At 46.8% G+C, this 15,828-nt stretch overlaps 1 protein-coding gene across 3 annotated transcripts in view; it reads right to left on the minus strand.

Moving 5' to 3' along the window:
- Nucleotides 1-1,261: 1,261 nt before the first annotated feature.
- Nucleotides 1,262-15,828, minus strand: part of IGDCC4 (immunoglobulin superfamily DCC subclass member 4) — a 101,451-nt gene continuing 86,884 nt past the window's right edge. For all 3 annotated transcript variants that reach the window (XM_056347089.1, XM_056347087.1, XM_056347088.1), the window contains 3 exons: nt 15,502-15,736; nt 8,303-8,467; nt 1,262-6,452 (listed from right to left, as the gene is read on the minus strand). In XM_056347089.1, the coding sequence (XP_056203064.1) occupies nt 5,922-6,452; nt 8,303-8,467; nt 15,502-15,736 (931 nt within the window). In that variant the 3' untranslated portion in view covers nt 1,262-5,921. The remainder of the gene's footprint in view (nt 6,453-8,302; nt 8,468-15,501; nt 15,737-15,828) is intronic.

Consider the following 15,828-nt stretch of genomic DNA (forward strand, 5'->3'; position numbering starts at 1 on the left):
CACAAACGCCTCACTCTTACCTTCACTTCTCCATGGTGCTGGCTTCCCTGTAACTGCTGTGTCCATCTGCCTCTCTGTTCACCCATGCCACCCCACTGTGTCCCCTCTCGGCAGCCTCCCACCAGCGTCCCATGCTGCAAACGAAGAGCTGCAAGTGGGATTTGCAGTCACCCCGCCATGCTTTTTCCTTCCTCATTTGTGGGGTTATCTGTCATGAGGGGAAAGACTCACCAGAGTTAGGCAGTCTGACAAAGTTCCCTTTAACCATTATCAGAGAACACCATGCCAAGTGCAGATTTATTACCTCTGTAATGCACATAAAATGAGATTTTATGGCTCTATAGTCCTAGCAGCATAAAGTAATAATGGAAACTATCTACTGAAGTAGGGAATGCATCCTAGGAAGAAAGGGAGATGTACGGGAGGTTAATAGTGTGTCCTTGGGCACTGCCAGATATCCTCTTGCCAATCTTGCTGGATGTAAGCCACTGTGTTCAGCCCAGCACCATCCAAAAGAAGTCTCACCATTCATTTACTAGATGCTTCTGCGCTTATTTTTCACATTAAAAAATTCCCCAGCAAGATGAAGCAACAAAACTGGACATTTTTCCTTTTTCTTACAGGAAATAATGATTTTCTTACAGGAATCTGTTCAAAACTGAGAAACAAGCAAGCATTGAGAAACGCCTCATGAACCCAAAACTCTGCCCACATCTAAAATCCCAGAAGAATCCCTAAGGAACCAGGTACCCACCACCATCCCACATTCCCAGCCTCCATGGTTATGAGCTCAGGCACTGAACTGGCACAAGCATGAACCCTGTGTCCTGCTCCTGCCACTGCTTCCCACCAGTGAGGTACAACCTTGCGGTGCAAGGTGCTCCGCCACGCTGCCCTGGGCCGTCAGCCGCGGGGCCGGGTCAGATCTGTCCAGGAGTGAGTTACTCAGATGAGCACCAGGCTGGATTTGAGCTGTTAGGAAATGCACATGCAGGCCCACCCTGCACCGTGAGGCAGGGCTCTAGCCAGGCTGACACCGCCTGCAGGGACACTTTGCAGGTTCGGCTCCAGCAAACTCACCTGGCAGAGAGCTCTTCAGCCATCCTCTCCATGTTTTGAGGGGCAGGGTACAGCCCAGCACCGAAGAGCAAATTTCCCAGGGTCCATCCACTCCAAGCACCGCTGCAGGATCAGCCTTCTGTGACAACTTTCTTTCGGAGTAAAAGCTGTAACACACTGATGCATGAGACAAATTCCGCTCTTTTTTTAAAGTATTTTATTAATAACCCATTAATTAAGGAATATAAGGACAATGTCTTCTTACAATTTAACACTAAAGAGTATTTGTGGAGTAAGAACAGTCTCTGAAGAAAGTAAGTTATAATTAAGTACAGCATAGAACCAAACACAGACACAATCTTCAAATGAGATTAAGTTCTGGTTACACATCCTTATGCACTGTGTAGAAAATTAAATGAAATTTGATTTTAAAATACAAGCAAGGGAATACAATAACAGAACTAGATGGCAGATTTCTGCTGGACTAAACACCTCTTTTCTAACAAAAGTATTGATTAGAAAAGACATGATGATCCCTTCAAAACATCTATTTCTAATGAGATCAAAAACATATATAGTGCTCTATTAAAATGGTTGGTTTCTTACACAGCGTTTTTCATGGGCTGATCTCAGGATTGCTAGTAACGTAAAAAATTCTCAAAACCTAGATTACAAATGATCTCATTTGAACTACTTAAACCAGAACTTTTCTGTCTGTTAAGTACGAAATCAAATCACCAAAAAGTTGAACGAGATTTTTATCCAAGTCATGTGTTTCATGTAACAAGGAATTAAAAGAAATAAAAAGGCTGAGAATTGTGACTCTCACAGCAGCACGGGGAATATACAGTTGTGTAGCCAAACAGTAACATTAATACTACAAAATTATGCCAGTGAGACAAACCTGACATTTTAACAATGTAAAACAATATACACCAGCTGAAAGTTGAACAGCAATAATCTTTAGTGTTACTGAAAGGAAGAAAAGGGAGAAAGGAGCCTGATGTGTAGGAACATATATTAAGTATGACAGGTAATTAAAGGTATCAACAGTTTGTGTGTCTGTGAGAAGTCTGCAAGAAAGCTACTTATTTCATGATAAAAAAATATATGCACTGGTTGTTTCAGCTTTACACATAACATGCGTATTATCTGTCTTCTTCCATTCATTTCTAGCTGAGACTAGAAAGGTCCCTGGCGTGTGCAGGACAGGAGGGACCTGGGGTCCAGCCGAGTTAGCCGAGGACACGCAGCACCCTGCGTGGACACGTGCTTGTACAGAGCACAGCTTTGCGGCTGCTGGTCAGTGGTGACCTCTTGGCCCCGAGGGAACTGCCTTGATTTCTGTAGCTGAGGTCTGGCACAGCAGTCCAGGGCCACCACAGTACCTGGACATCTGAACGCTGCCATTTTGACACTCTGGTAAAATTCAGCGGCGTGTAACAAGATCGGAATAAGCCTCAGTGTGAGGAAACAAAGTATTTTTGTGATGCATAAGCAGAATTGTTTGCAGTCTGCTGCATCTCACCCAAAGCTCTTGGAGCATGTAAGTAATTTGTTGGGTTTGTTACCGGCCCAAGGTGATCCAGGGGAAAGGTGCCACACTGTGCCTGCTTGTGCTGGCTTCAGTGACAGGCAGGGATAGCTTTTAGGGAGATCAGCAACACTCACCCCAAGGCCATATGATTGCTAAAGTCGCTACAGACATAGCAGAGGGTGCATGTACAAAGGAGTGCCCCAGAAGCTGTGGCACACTCCTATATCTGCCACTGGACTAAGCCTCCATCCCCAGAGGCCCCTGGATATAAAACTCAGGCCTGGTACGTGACCTGGCCCAAGTACAGCATCATGACAGGGAGCTGGGAGAACTCCCGTGCTCTGGCCATACCCGCTGCTGGCCAAACGCCCAGTGTTGCCCTCCAGCAGCTGAGATGCTCAGCAGCAGCAGTCCTTCAGCATACCGTCATGCTTGCAGGTGGATTACTTGGGTTTGGAGGTGAAAGAAAGCCACCATGGGGTTCCTCTGGAATGAGCTTTTTGGAGAAGGGTCCTTCTCCCTTTCCGCACATCAGCAGTGGCAACGTGGCTTGTACAGGGTCTGTTCTGGCACTGGGGAAGGGCAAGGACTCTTCCATGAAAGTAACTGCAGACTGTGGTCCAGGTGCAGAAATCTCCCCACGCCCTCCACAGCCAGTGCCCAATACTCCCCAGCCAGAGGGTTTATACCTCTGCAATTGCATCCGCTCCCGTAGAACTGTGAATTGCCCTTATTGCCTGCAATAACACTTCAGTGTCTTATCTCTAACCCTTCTAAGTCATTAGTTTCAAAGTCTTACGGCAGTGAGTTCTGGAGATTATTCACACACTTCCTCTGCCCAGTTACGCTTCCTTGCCTTTCTAGTTTCTTGCTCTGGTAGCACACACCCACCAACTCCTGCCTAGCCTGCTCACTGGCACTGATTTCCAGTCTCTGTGCCACAGCCTTTCAGAGTCAAGGTGCTTCAGAGCATGCAACGGCATTTCTGAGACTCCTCAAGATACCAAGCAGCAGCTGGATGACAGAACAAGTGCAACAACTGACAATACAGCCATTTACCAGCACAGTGAGTCATGCTGGGAAGAGACGTTGTTGGATGGGGAAAGGTGGGAGCTCCGATATCCTTCCCAACATGGTACATGGAGGCTTGGACATACTCCTCTACTGAAGAGCTGGAGCTGACAGCGTTGGAGATTTGATGGAGAATTGCAAGGACACGGGCTGGTCCAGCTCAGCTCCAGACACATGCACACTGGGACACGACTCACAACTGAAGCAGGGATAGAGTGCTGGTGGAGCAAGGTTCTCCTTGCTGCAAGCAGTGGTACCTCAGTCCAGATTTCACCACAAAAAAAACCAAAGTCTGAAGTCTTTTACAGAATCTCTGGTCAGCACATAGCTCCCACACACAGCTTTGGGGGAATTGCAGCATGAGAAGAGGGAGACGGGCATCTTTTCCTTCATTTTTTGAATAAACAAATGGCCAGATATCTGAATCCCTCAAGGAAGGCAGAACATTTACCAAACACCCAATGGACAGAATTACCAGTCACTGTTTCCCCCAAGGAGCTGGCCCAATCCGTAGTGTTCACAGTCAAACTCTGCAAGCCTGGAACAGGGCAGAGACAGGCTAAACAAAAGGTGGAGAAAAGTCCACCCCACACCGGAAGGCCAGGATGAGACATATCCGCAGTGAGCAAACAGTGTTAGCAAAGAAGAGTCACCAGATGATTTTCAAACCAGACTGACTGGTATGAGACCAAAGATTTGATTTTAATTTTTAAGCTCTGGTGGTGCTCTGCTCTTATAAAAAAAGCCAAAAAAACCAAACCAAAACCCAAAAGCACTTTGGACACGACTCTCAGAAGTGACTGAAAAATTTCACTTGTTCATCCAGAAGCTTCAGCAAGTCCAGTGCTTACCAAAGGCTGAGAGCTGCTCTCCGGAAATAAAAATCACCTGAGACGTCTCCACTTGGGCACAAAAAAAAAGAAGCCACAGATGTCCTCAAGATCATAAGTTACAAGTTTTGCAATTGTTGGTTCTTTTGTCCCCAGGATCACAAGTTACTTCTGCAATTGTTGGTTCTTTTTCCTCTTCGCTAGTATAAGCTTGTTAAGGAAAGATGGATCAACGTCCCACCAGCTGAAGCGGTCTCCTTTGGCCAGCTCCTGCAAAACACAGTCCTACAGAGAAACACAACCCAACCGTCCAGCTGTAGGGAAGGTGTCCTATAGCAATACTTAGAAACAAAGCAAGACAGACATCAGATCTGCAGCGCTATGCATTAAAAAAGGTCTCAACAACCAGTGCAAACATATTCTTTAGAAAAAGGCAGTATAAGAATAAGTTAAAACTTATAATGGACTATAACAGAAGAGTAGATCTACTGCTTTTTTTTTCTCCAACAGACATGAGGTAGTTGTGTTGTTAGGGAGGAAAAAAACAAAGAAAGAGAGAAGTAGTAAAAATGCTACTCTATACCACACACTATTCCACTTTATAAAATTAAATAATATAAAGATGTTCCAAAGAAATAAAAATACATGTTGTACATTAAAAGGACAGATGTGTACCTAAAATATTAGGTACAAGAACCTACATAAAACAAAGTCCAGGTTGGTGAAATGACCCAGACACTGAAGAAGGTTCTATATAGTACAAGTTGTTAGAGGCACTCGTAGAGTGTGTAATAAAAGGCTACTACATCAGCCTGCTAGTAATAGTTACTGCGGTAGCGTACAAAGAGAGCCTTATAATCCTTTTAACCACGGGAGGGCAGAAAAGGCTGGTGGTTACAGCTCACTGAATTTGTTTCTGTTGGCTTCCACCCCCTCGTGGGACTCCTCTGACAAAATTCATCCCAATGCTGCAAGGCAGTAGGTAGAGCCAAGGCGCTCCCTGGTGAAGAGACAGTTGAGAAGAATCACTCGGTGTAGCCTGCCTCTTCCCAGCATCAAAAGGTGGCTTGCTAGTTGCCTCGAGGACTACAGCAAAGTGACAACCCCAGTCTAATGCAGAAGGCTCTGTTCTAGCCGTGGTTTCATGTCAGACTTTGGCAGATGGCTCAATCCTGCTCCCACAAACACCAAGTTACTTCACTCATCAGCTGCAGTGGGAAGAAGATGGGCCCTTACGAATCTACTGACTGATTTTTTGAAGGCAATATGTACAGCTGACAGGCGCGAATCCTGTTCTGGTGAGATGCTGCACCTTCTTAGCTCCTGCTGGGCTCAGTGAGTCGAGGGCATGCAGTACCTCACAGGGACAGGCCCTTACTGGTGCTTCCAGCTCTCCCATGATCAAAATCAGATTAGTTCACTCTTTAATGATTGTGGACATATGCCATGTTCTCAGATGCTGAGGATGAACTGGTTAAACCAGAGTTACTACGGAGGGGGGCCTCCTCCTGGGCTGTGGAAATCGATTGGCACTTGACTGGCCGCACATCCCCCCCGCCTTCCTGGATGGAGTCCGAATCTCCACTCTCCACTGAATCCAGACTTTCCCCGTGCCTGTGGAAGCCATTGGTGAGCCCATGGATGCAAATGGCCTCTGTTCTGTTAGTCTTTCTGTCGGTATGTAACAGCTCGTCCCGGGCCTGAACCTCACAACTGTCTATGCAGTCCACCAACACTTGGCTGGCATCCGGCTGGGTGCTGGGAGAGCCCAGAAGAGCCAGCTCTCCAGATGGGAGCTCTTCAGGCTCCTGGTCCTCGGTTTCTGTCTCTTCACTCTCCAGGGTGTGCAGCTGGGAGTCATAGTCTCTGTCAGAGGCTGAAAAATCAGAATGGACAATGACCTCTGCCTCCACTTGGTGAAGGTTGGCTGGCAGGTGGCTTTTCTTTGCTTCATTCTGTTATCAAACAGGGGAAAAATTAAAAAAAAAAAAGACAGAGAGAGAGAGAGAGAAGGTAAAGTAAATGAAATTCAGATAATTGAGGCTGTGACCCAACCAAGCACTGAAATATATTTCTTTTTAATCCCACAGAGTGCAATGGGATGTACACATGTCTCTGTTAAGCATTATCTTGATATGTTTCTCAGACCTGAAGTCTTAAGAAGCACCTCAAATCACCTCAGGATCATTATTCCCATTTTATATTTGGAAAAGCAATTCCCAAGGGAGTAAAGTGATTTGCCCATAGTTTCTTGGCAGGCTGGGCCAACCACTCCTCCAAGCCTCTGTCAAAGACCACAGTTTTCAAAACTCACTAGTCTGTTTCCATATTAAAGGCCAGGTTTCTGCAGGGTGAGTGGGCAGTGGTCTAGGGAACTGGCTTCTGAGACAGCTTGTGATACAGACCCACAACTAGATACTAGGGTTCCCCTTCACCCTGGTTTAATTTTGGCTACATATCAAAAAAAGTTTGTTTGTTAGAGCCCTGGTCACAGCTTACAAAAGTCTGTAAATTCAAGCACTTTAATTCAGAAAGAAAATAATCAGTCCTCCTCTGCAGTGTTTTAAGCGGAGTTCAGGCTACAGGTCTCCACAAATCTAGCTAACAAGCAGGTCATTTTGCTAGATGATCATTCAGTAATTTAAGAGACAAATTATTTTGGAAGCTCACAAAGAGCTCTCTAGGCAATCAGCGCTCAGGTTCTGTGCTGAGCGTGATTTAGTAGCAAGAATACAATTCAAAGTACTGAAGTGATATCTCGCATGTAATTTGTGCTTTCTGTTGAAGCCAACTTTGTGCATCATTTACATATTTTAACACTTTTCTCCTTTTGTTGACAAACTCTGATGGGTAAGCTATGCTGTAAACAGTGCCCTGTAATTGGGTTGTAAAACATTGCCTTAACTCTATCCACAATGTTAATTACATCCTGTGTATAATTGATTTTCACACCACTATCTAGGAAGGAAACACAGGTAGGTTACTTAAAAGTATTTGCTGAGGGTGGAGGGGTGAACTTTTCAAAACAATAACCAAAAGAAACCTTCTGGTACACAGTCAATCTGAGCAGGCGTCAGTTTGCTTTGCTGACACTGTGGTACAGACATCAGCATCCTTGTACAAACTCTCCCAAACACAGGAGTATATATTTATTGCAATGAAGCAGTATCAGAAATAGGATTTCCTCCAAATCTATGCACCCACATAAAGAGACAAGTGCAGTGGAAATTGTTCTACCCGATCTGGAGAAGGAGTTAAATCAACCCTTGATCTTTGACTCCTTTTACAGGCAAAAATGCAATCCCTCCTTCAGGCGAGCACACTGTAGATCTTAACGACTGTGCTGAGCATTGCAGCTCCTAACTCATTTGGCAGGCTGCTTGCTGCATGGCCGCAGCAAAGACTCCAAGCAGACTGCTGGTGCCTGGCTCTGGGTCCTCAGGAACCGGGACTGCCACGACCCTGCTGACAACTGAGCTGTCTGATCCCACTTGACCACCACAAAAAACCAAGTCCACAGCACAGGCCCTCAAGGGCTGGCTGGAGTCAGGACAGAAGATTAGGGGACAGTTTGAACGAAGCTTGGAAAAAACAAACAACCCTTCCTCAAACCCCATCAGTCTCACTGGCATACACTCCTATACCCCGGACAAAAAAAATAGAGCCCATGATCAGCCAACTAAGGCCAGCTTAGAGAAGAAAACATTTTCTCCTGTACTGCAAAAAGGAGAAAGGGAGGTGGGGAACAGAAATGGAAAAAACCACATCAGAATATGTAAGTCAATAAACCACTGAAGACACCCACCATCACAGCATCATAAACCAGAGCTTGTAGCAAAAGCTTCTGTCCCGCACTGGAAGGGAGCTTCACCGATCCATTCACAGCAGAGAGAGGCTCTTTTGTGATAGTGTCCTCGTATCTGGCTATGCTGTTTGTCCAGGGCTGGCCGGCTGACTTATTCCACGAAGACTACAGAAAAAAATTGGGAGGAGAAAATATCCAGTTATCACAGATAGAGATTCTTGTCCTCATAAACCTGAAAAGAGAAACAGCTTGAACAAGGAAAGCGCAAGCTGGGAAAATACCATGGTTTAGAAGAGACAAGTTAAATGCAGAGAACACTTCTGATGGCATCCAAATAAAAATGTTTGCTGCAGTGGACTCACACAGTCACCGCACTGGAACAGGCTTTATTACTCTGTTACATGGTCTGATGCAGAGCAAGTGGATGAAAGTTGCCAGATGGTTCACGACTGGTCGCATACGGAGCTTTCCACTGATTCTCAAATTTTGAGGCCAACAGGCATATCATGGCACAAGACATCATTTAAAGGCCCACTGAAATCACCTCCCTGCAAAGCTGCAAACAACCCAGAGCAGTATGAGCCTACTGAAAAATACTGCAAAGCTGGCAAGGAACAGAGATGGTGGAAATCTGGAGAGAAACACTGAATGATTATAATATTTGCTTTGGCACAAGCAATGCTCTTAGCAGCATGGAGAAAGACCCTCACCTGTGCGCACTATCACACATACTCTAGTAAGAGCTGAAGACAATGCTAAAGTGCTTGCTCTGCGGTGCAGATAGATTTCCTGCTCTAAGCTGGGAGTTGGGTAAACTTTGCCATTCCCCATGAACATAGAGGCACAACATTGGAGGGCTTACTTTTAAATTTTTTTTATTATTTTTTTTTTTTCAACAGACCACCAAGCAATTCTTAGCTCAGCTTTAAATCCCCTGGGCAACCAGTGTTACCTTGTTTGTAGATCTAATTAAATTATATGGGCTGAATGCAATTTGTTCTGGGTTCTCTCAGCTTCCCCTTGCAATAAACTGTTGAATGCACACCTCTGTGTATGGGAAATGTGTGCCTTTAAGAGCTGAAGTTATTTAACAGCTCAGACTATTAGTTCACAGGCAGAAAAGTATTTTCTTTCCAGGTTTTGATTTTATTGGGCTGTCCTGTGTATACCTGAGCTCAGCCCTGCTACTGACTTGCATACATATACATAAATACACAGGCACGTGCGCTCAGGTTGAAGGACCATGTGAGCCAGTTATCTCTGGGCTTGTTCCACAGATGTTACATGTTGCCTGGATAGAAGTGAAAGGCCAAAGCAAGGCTGACGTGAACAGAAAATCCTGACCTGACACAACTGCGAGTGTGCACGTGCATGCAGAATCCTGGTGGTGTGAGCATGATGGCCGTGTAGGGTGAGAATACACAGCACATCTGTTCAAACCCTCTAACCACCTACTGCTCACTGTCAGGCAGGAGAAACCCCGGGTTCTGCTCTGCATATGTGGCGGCTACTTAGGCCAGATCTATTCCAACAACAGTCAGCGTAGCATGAGTCCAGCCGAGATGGCAAGGAGATTTCTGACATCAGCCTGACCTTGTGTGAGTCATTTGACCTCTTTGTGCCTTGGTCCATCTGGCTGGAAATTAGGTAGAAATACATGACCAGATGTTGTATGTGAGCCAGGCATTCCTAAGTCAGCTATTTAGCAAGAAGCAAATGCTACCTCATGCTGTCAGTGCTGGCAGAAGGCGCATTCAAGTGCTCATGCATGCGCTGAAGGGCTGCCTGGGCCTTTCCCAAGCACCTTGTCCACCCCGACTCAAGCACCAAAGGGGCTCAGCACCTTGCGAGAGGCAGACCAGCATTACACCCCAGCACCAACCCCAAGACATAGGAGCTTTGGATCAAACCTTAAGAAAACAGATCGTAAAGGGTCTCATTTATATGACGACACTGTGCAGGACAGTGATGTCCAAGCCCAGAGCTGTGGATATCAAGCACTTGCTAATTTCGAAGTGAATGCTGGAGGCAGCACCTTCGCCATTCCTCTCTCTGCAATCATCAGCAATATATTCTGAGCCAGGAACACTCCCTAATTGCTCCCTTTCTAAGTGGACAATCATTAAACTACACTTTAATAGCAAGAAATCAACCAAGCGATCACACACAGCTCACAATAAGGAATATCGCTACGTGTGAGTACTCAAGGAACGTGTTCAATTTGCTTCTGCTGCCATCTGAAAGGCTTTCTGCAGCTACATCGCTGACTGATGGCTTCTGTGCCTTTTCCAAGGAACATACGTTACTGAGCAAATACTGCCTGGAAATTTCAGCGTTGAACCTACACAAATATGCACACATGCACACAAATGTGTGTCCTATTATAGATGCTTACATGCATATTTGCCATCACAAAGATCTGAGCATCATACGCAGACACACACACAGAGCAAACTTGAAAACCTTCTTGCAGGCATCTTGTGAATACCAAAAAATGTGGAAAGAAACAGGCAGCTCTACTGCAATCCCCAATGGGCCATCTGTTAGCGGAAATGTCAATCTGCCATGTTTACATAGGTTTTGATGACTCTGGGAACAGCCTGTTCAGCTCTGGCTGAAATTGGCTGCAACGAAGAACAAACTTGTTTTGTACCAGTTTGCAACTTTCAACAAACAGAAAAAAACCATCAGCCACACAACATGGCCTATATCCCACATGTTGTTCAAGCACATTATGTTTGAAAGCAAAAAAAATATCCCTCCTGGGGCTTAGTCTCTAAGGTTAGGCAGCAGCAATTAACTCTAGGTCTGTTTTCATCACAGACCTGAAGGTCTTGTGTGCTTGAAAGCTTCTCTGCTTTTTTAACCAGTATCTTTTGGTGTTATAAACGATAAGATTTCTTTCTACTCAAGCGCTCCTAGTGAATGGCTGAAAGAAGGAAACATTCTCCTGGGTTTTACAACAGAATAACGAAGGCAGGAGTGTCAGTCTAACACTAATTTAAAGAGGGAAAAATCCCTTTGTCAGTTCACTGCAAACACAAGAATGAAAACTAATAAAAACATCTTCCAATAAAAGGTGTTTCCATTACAGCTAAATCCTTATCAAAGCAAACAAGCCTTTTCATTTTAGCCTTTTTATAGAAACTTTGACTGATAAAAACGTGCCTAGGTCATGTTACCTTTTCAGTGACAAGTAACGATTTCATGCAAATATTCAAGTTGAGAATGGACACACAGGAAACGTTGATCTTAAAACGTTGTGTCTTATGAAGATGGTTATTCAAACTAGCTTGAAATCCTGTGCAAAACAAGGCTGGGGACATTTCAGATGCATGCAGCTTTTAAGGGTGTCATAGCGGAGAGAAAGGATTCATTGCTGAACAGCACCACAGCAGCCGGTGGGAGTGGGAAAGCTCCATGTCATGCAAATGTACAGGCATCCCTGCCCTCAGCTGTGCCTCTAAACAAGATGCAGCATAACACAGACCTCTCCCCCACCAGATAGAGGAGAATCTCTGCTAGCTGTCAATGGGAGCACAGCTCTCAGCTAAGAGTTTTGAGAAAACATTGGGACTTTTTTTTGCACACAGAAAAATTTCAACACGAAAATAACAACCCAGGTAGATCCAAGCTCCCTGATGCATTACAGCTTTTGCTCTCCGAGTCAGGGATGCTTCATGGGAAACACAGCGCCTGTGGGGAGAAGACCCACAGGGAAGGAGCAGGGCAGCAGGCAAGGAAGGTTCCAGCTTGCAAGAAGCACAACGGAAAACATTTCCAAGACAAAATGCTTGAGTTTGGCTTCATTCAATGAAAAGCTGAAATCTTCCATGGAAAGCAGATGCTTTTTAACATTCTCCCCCACTCCCTAAATTGCTTGGCCCAAAAGCAGCAGTGACAGAGATGTCTGGAGCAGAGCCATTTTATCATCTTCAGTCCATCTGTCAGGGGAAACAGAGCTACATCACCACAGTCTGTGCATTACTGTGTCATTTATAACGCAGGCTACCGAGGGCACCAGTCTGGGGGTCACTTGAGAGGGGAAGAGAGTCAGAGAGGAAAATCATTTATCAGCGTATTTACAAATCCTTGTGTGTGACCACTGGGAAACACACAGAAAGGAAGGGAAAGGGCCTGCTAAATGGCTGAGCGTACTCTTGCCTAACGGAGCTCCCCACGCCAACAGCTCGGCTGCAGTTGCACCTTGCTGTCCGGCAAGCAGGCCCAGGGAGGCCAGCTGGCTCCTGTGGGCTCTCCAGCAGCACAAAGACTGTCCCACCTTCCACCTGCACCATCCTGCATCCCAGTATTATCTGTAACAGCTCAAGAGGAATCACGGCCCTACGTTCGAAGGAACTGGAGATCTTGACTTGAAAATGACCAAGAGGACTTCTCAAGACCCTTGCCTGTGACTCTTTGCAGGAGTCAGTTCAAACCTCTGCATTAGAGACTTCCTGCCCTCGGTCTCACTGTTCTCCAGTTCCCACCTCCGCAAAGTGACACTGACTCGCTTCTGACTGCTTATGGCACGGGGACAGTCCCTTCTTTGCGTCTGCTCATCTCCTAACAGAGAGCCTCCAATCTCCCCTGGAGCCTTGGACTGCCACAGGAATAAAACCAATTGAGAATAATCCATGAAATGCCACATAACAAGCCAGCATGTGACGAGCCTGCAAGCACGGGAGCACCTATCACTGCCACTGCTAATGGCAAGTACCACCCAACTGACACAGAACAGGTTTCAAGAGTGTAACCTGAGGACAGAGAGGCAAGCAGGCAACTGGAAGTCACACGGGCCTGGAGCTGCCAGTTCCTTGGCATCACAGCTACAGACTTGTCCAACAGCGGCAGCACCATGGGACTAAGAGTCTGTCCCAGCCAACATCCTCAGCAACGTGGTGACGTGACACGCTGTTAAATAAAAGGGATCCTTGAGAGATTTCTCGCTCCTCTTCTTTACTGACTAGGACTGCAAGTGATAGTACCTGATCTAGAGCACCCTGTGGAGCTTCCTCTTGCCAGGCTGGACCAGGAATCTCCTTTCACAAGAATTTTCTCTTTCCTGTAGGTCTACCACATTCCTTGCTGTGGGTTTTCACACCCCCAACCACACACAGCACGAGAGAAGAAAAGAGAAGGCGACAAAGGCAGCTGGTCACTGTAGGGTACAAACCTCCCAGCAACACCCAGTTCCAGGCAGGGTCCCAGGGTGGGTTTTGGCAGGTTAGCTTAAATGGGTGCTGGAAGAAGCTATTTGCAGCACACGAGAGAACCCAAGAAACCAACAACCCACTCCCAGACCTTGGCTAGTAACATTTTGTCTACAAGCAAAGAGATGCACACACTCACAACTGCACCTGACACTTACATCCGTGTTGGGGACAAAGCATGCGTGCAGCAGTCCAGCCGCGCTCACGAGACCCTGCCCAGCTCCTCAACCAAATCCAGCCAGGTGAAATCACATCACCATCTGGACACGTGGCTTCTTAGCAACTGCAACATGAAGATGGTTTTGGCCTGAGTCTTTTCACCTGTGATTGTACGTGCCAGAGCACAGGGCGGCACTCGGGCCGGCTGGGGCTCCCGCGCGGGATCACATCTCCCTCCAGCGCCCGCTCCCAGCAACAACAGCCCGTTGCTCCGGGCGTCACCGGCCAGGTCACCCTCACCGCTGGGCTCGGGTGACAACGCTGCTCTCTGGGTGGCTTCGTGCGGCTGCCCCTCAGTGGTTCTTGCTTCCCTATCCACATCCATCAGAAAACCAAGCTCTTCATTCCGCTGGCAAAAACCCTCGGTGAAATTAACTCTTAGTGGACTTTCCCCATCCAATTAACAGAGGCAGAGACTCCACAGCCAGAATCATCCCCCTCCCCAAAGCTCTGATCTCTGAACATAACTCTGCTGTGGGATGTTGCCAGCCTCTGCAACAGACACTGGGGGCCCCAAGCTCTCAGGCTAAGCCCCGAGTGGCCAGACCTTGGCACCTCCAGGCCCTGCTCTGCACACACTAAAATTTCTGTGTAAACCTTTGCTGCTTTGGAAGAGAGATCTGGATATGCTGCTCCCAGAAAGGTCTCCCAAGGGACGAGACTTCCCCCGACCCCGACCTGTTCTCAGGGTAAGTCACCATCACTGAAAACGTTTGTTCCTTATTTAACAGGAAGACTTGTAGGAAATTCCTCACGCTCTTCGGCTTAGATCCAGACGGGCAGCTACGTTCCACCAAAACCCACAGATGCATCTTGGCTGCAAACTGCCTCTCCTTCAGCAAAGTATGGAACTGCCACAGCACATCGGGACGACCAAGAGCACGGATCCAAATCACAGGACTACTAAAGCCAGCAAAGAGTTGTGTTTCCAAAGGACTATACCTGCACCGCCACCAGCAGCAAGGACAGGTCTTGCAGCCAGCCAGGTATCCTGAACTCACCTTCCCTCCAGTGACACACGAGCGAGTCTGTGGATGCGAATGTGAAATCCCATGCGCTCACAATGCATTTGTTTTACTGAACCTCCTAATTACTTTACATGCTCTCCCTGGGCTACAAAGAGAGACATAAACAGATTAACTAAATTAGGCCAATTAAAGGTTCCCTAATGGAATGAAATGTTTCAGGCAAGCTTGAGAGAGGAAATGGGCAGAGAGGAATGAAAGACAATGCAATGTCAGGCAAACCAAGCAGGGCAGGAAAAGACTACTTCAAAAACTAAGGTTCACAAATAAAACGCAATTTCACCTCTTGTATATCTTCAGGTATTCCAGTAACACACTATGTATCAACAAAGCTCCTTTTACTCTAAGCAAAAGAATACCCCCAGAGGCAAAGCATGTACTCTAGACATCACACCTTCTCAGAGCATCTATGTGCCACGCCAACAGGAGTAGCGCAGCTTTCTGCAGCAGTCAGTTCGGTGGCTGCAGAGATCCCCAGTCACCTGGGGATGAGGGGTCACTGTCTCAAGAGATAAAAAGGGGTGGTAGATGGTGTGGGGATCCCAAACTTAAGATTTGACAGCCAAGACTGACCCAGTCAGTTTTACAGAGGGGGAAATTCATGGTTGCCCAGCACCAGACTGCAGCCAAGACCACCACTACTTTGCAGAGCCAGGACAGGATCAGACCCTGGCTTCACACACACCAAACAAAGGCTCTTGCCTAGCGGGGGAGTCCAGTCACCACGTGCATAGGTCCTTACCTTCCTCTTCCCATGAATGATGTCCTCAGGGAGGCTCGTGTGGATGAGGCTGTGAACTTCCGTCAGTTCTGTGATGTCCCCGAGGGGCATGGGTGCATCCTCCGGGAGCGGGGACATGAGGGACTCCAGCTCATGTGAGTCCAAGGTGGCACTGGGAGCTGCCACTCCTTGCCTGCTCCGGTGGTAGTAAGTGTGGTTGCCAGCTGCCTGGGAATCCAGGCCTGGCAGGGCCTCCCTGAGGGAAAACAAGCAAGAGTTGACATCTCTCATGAGCCTCACTTTCCTCCGTCCCGAACAGCCATGGACCGCCAAAGTGATCCCCTCCAG

Source organism: Falco biarmicus, chromosome 7 (genome assembly GCF_023638135.1).
Source record: "Falco biarmicus isolate bFalBia1 chromosome 7, bFalBia1.pri, whole genome shotgun sequence".
NCBI lineage: Eukaryota > Metazoa > Chordata > Aves > Falconiformes > Falconidae > Falco > Falco biarmicus.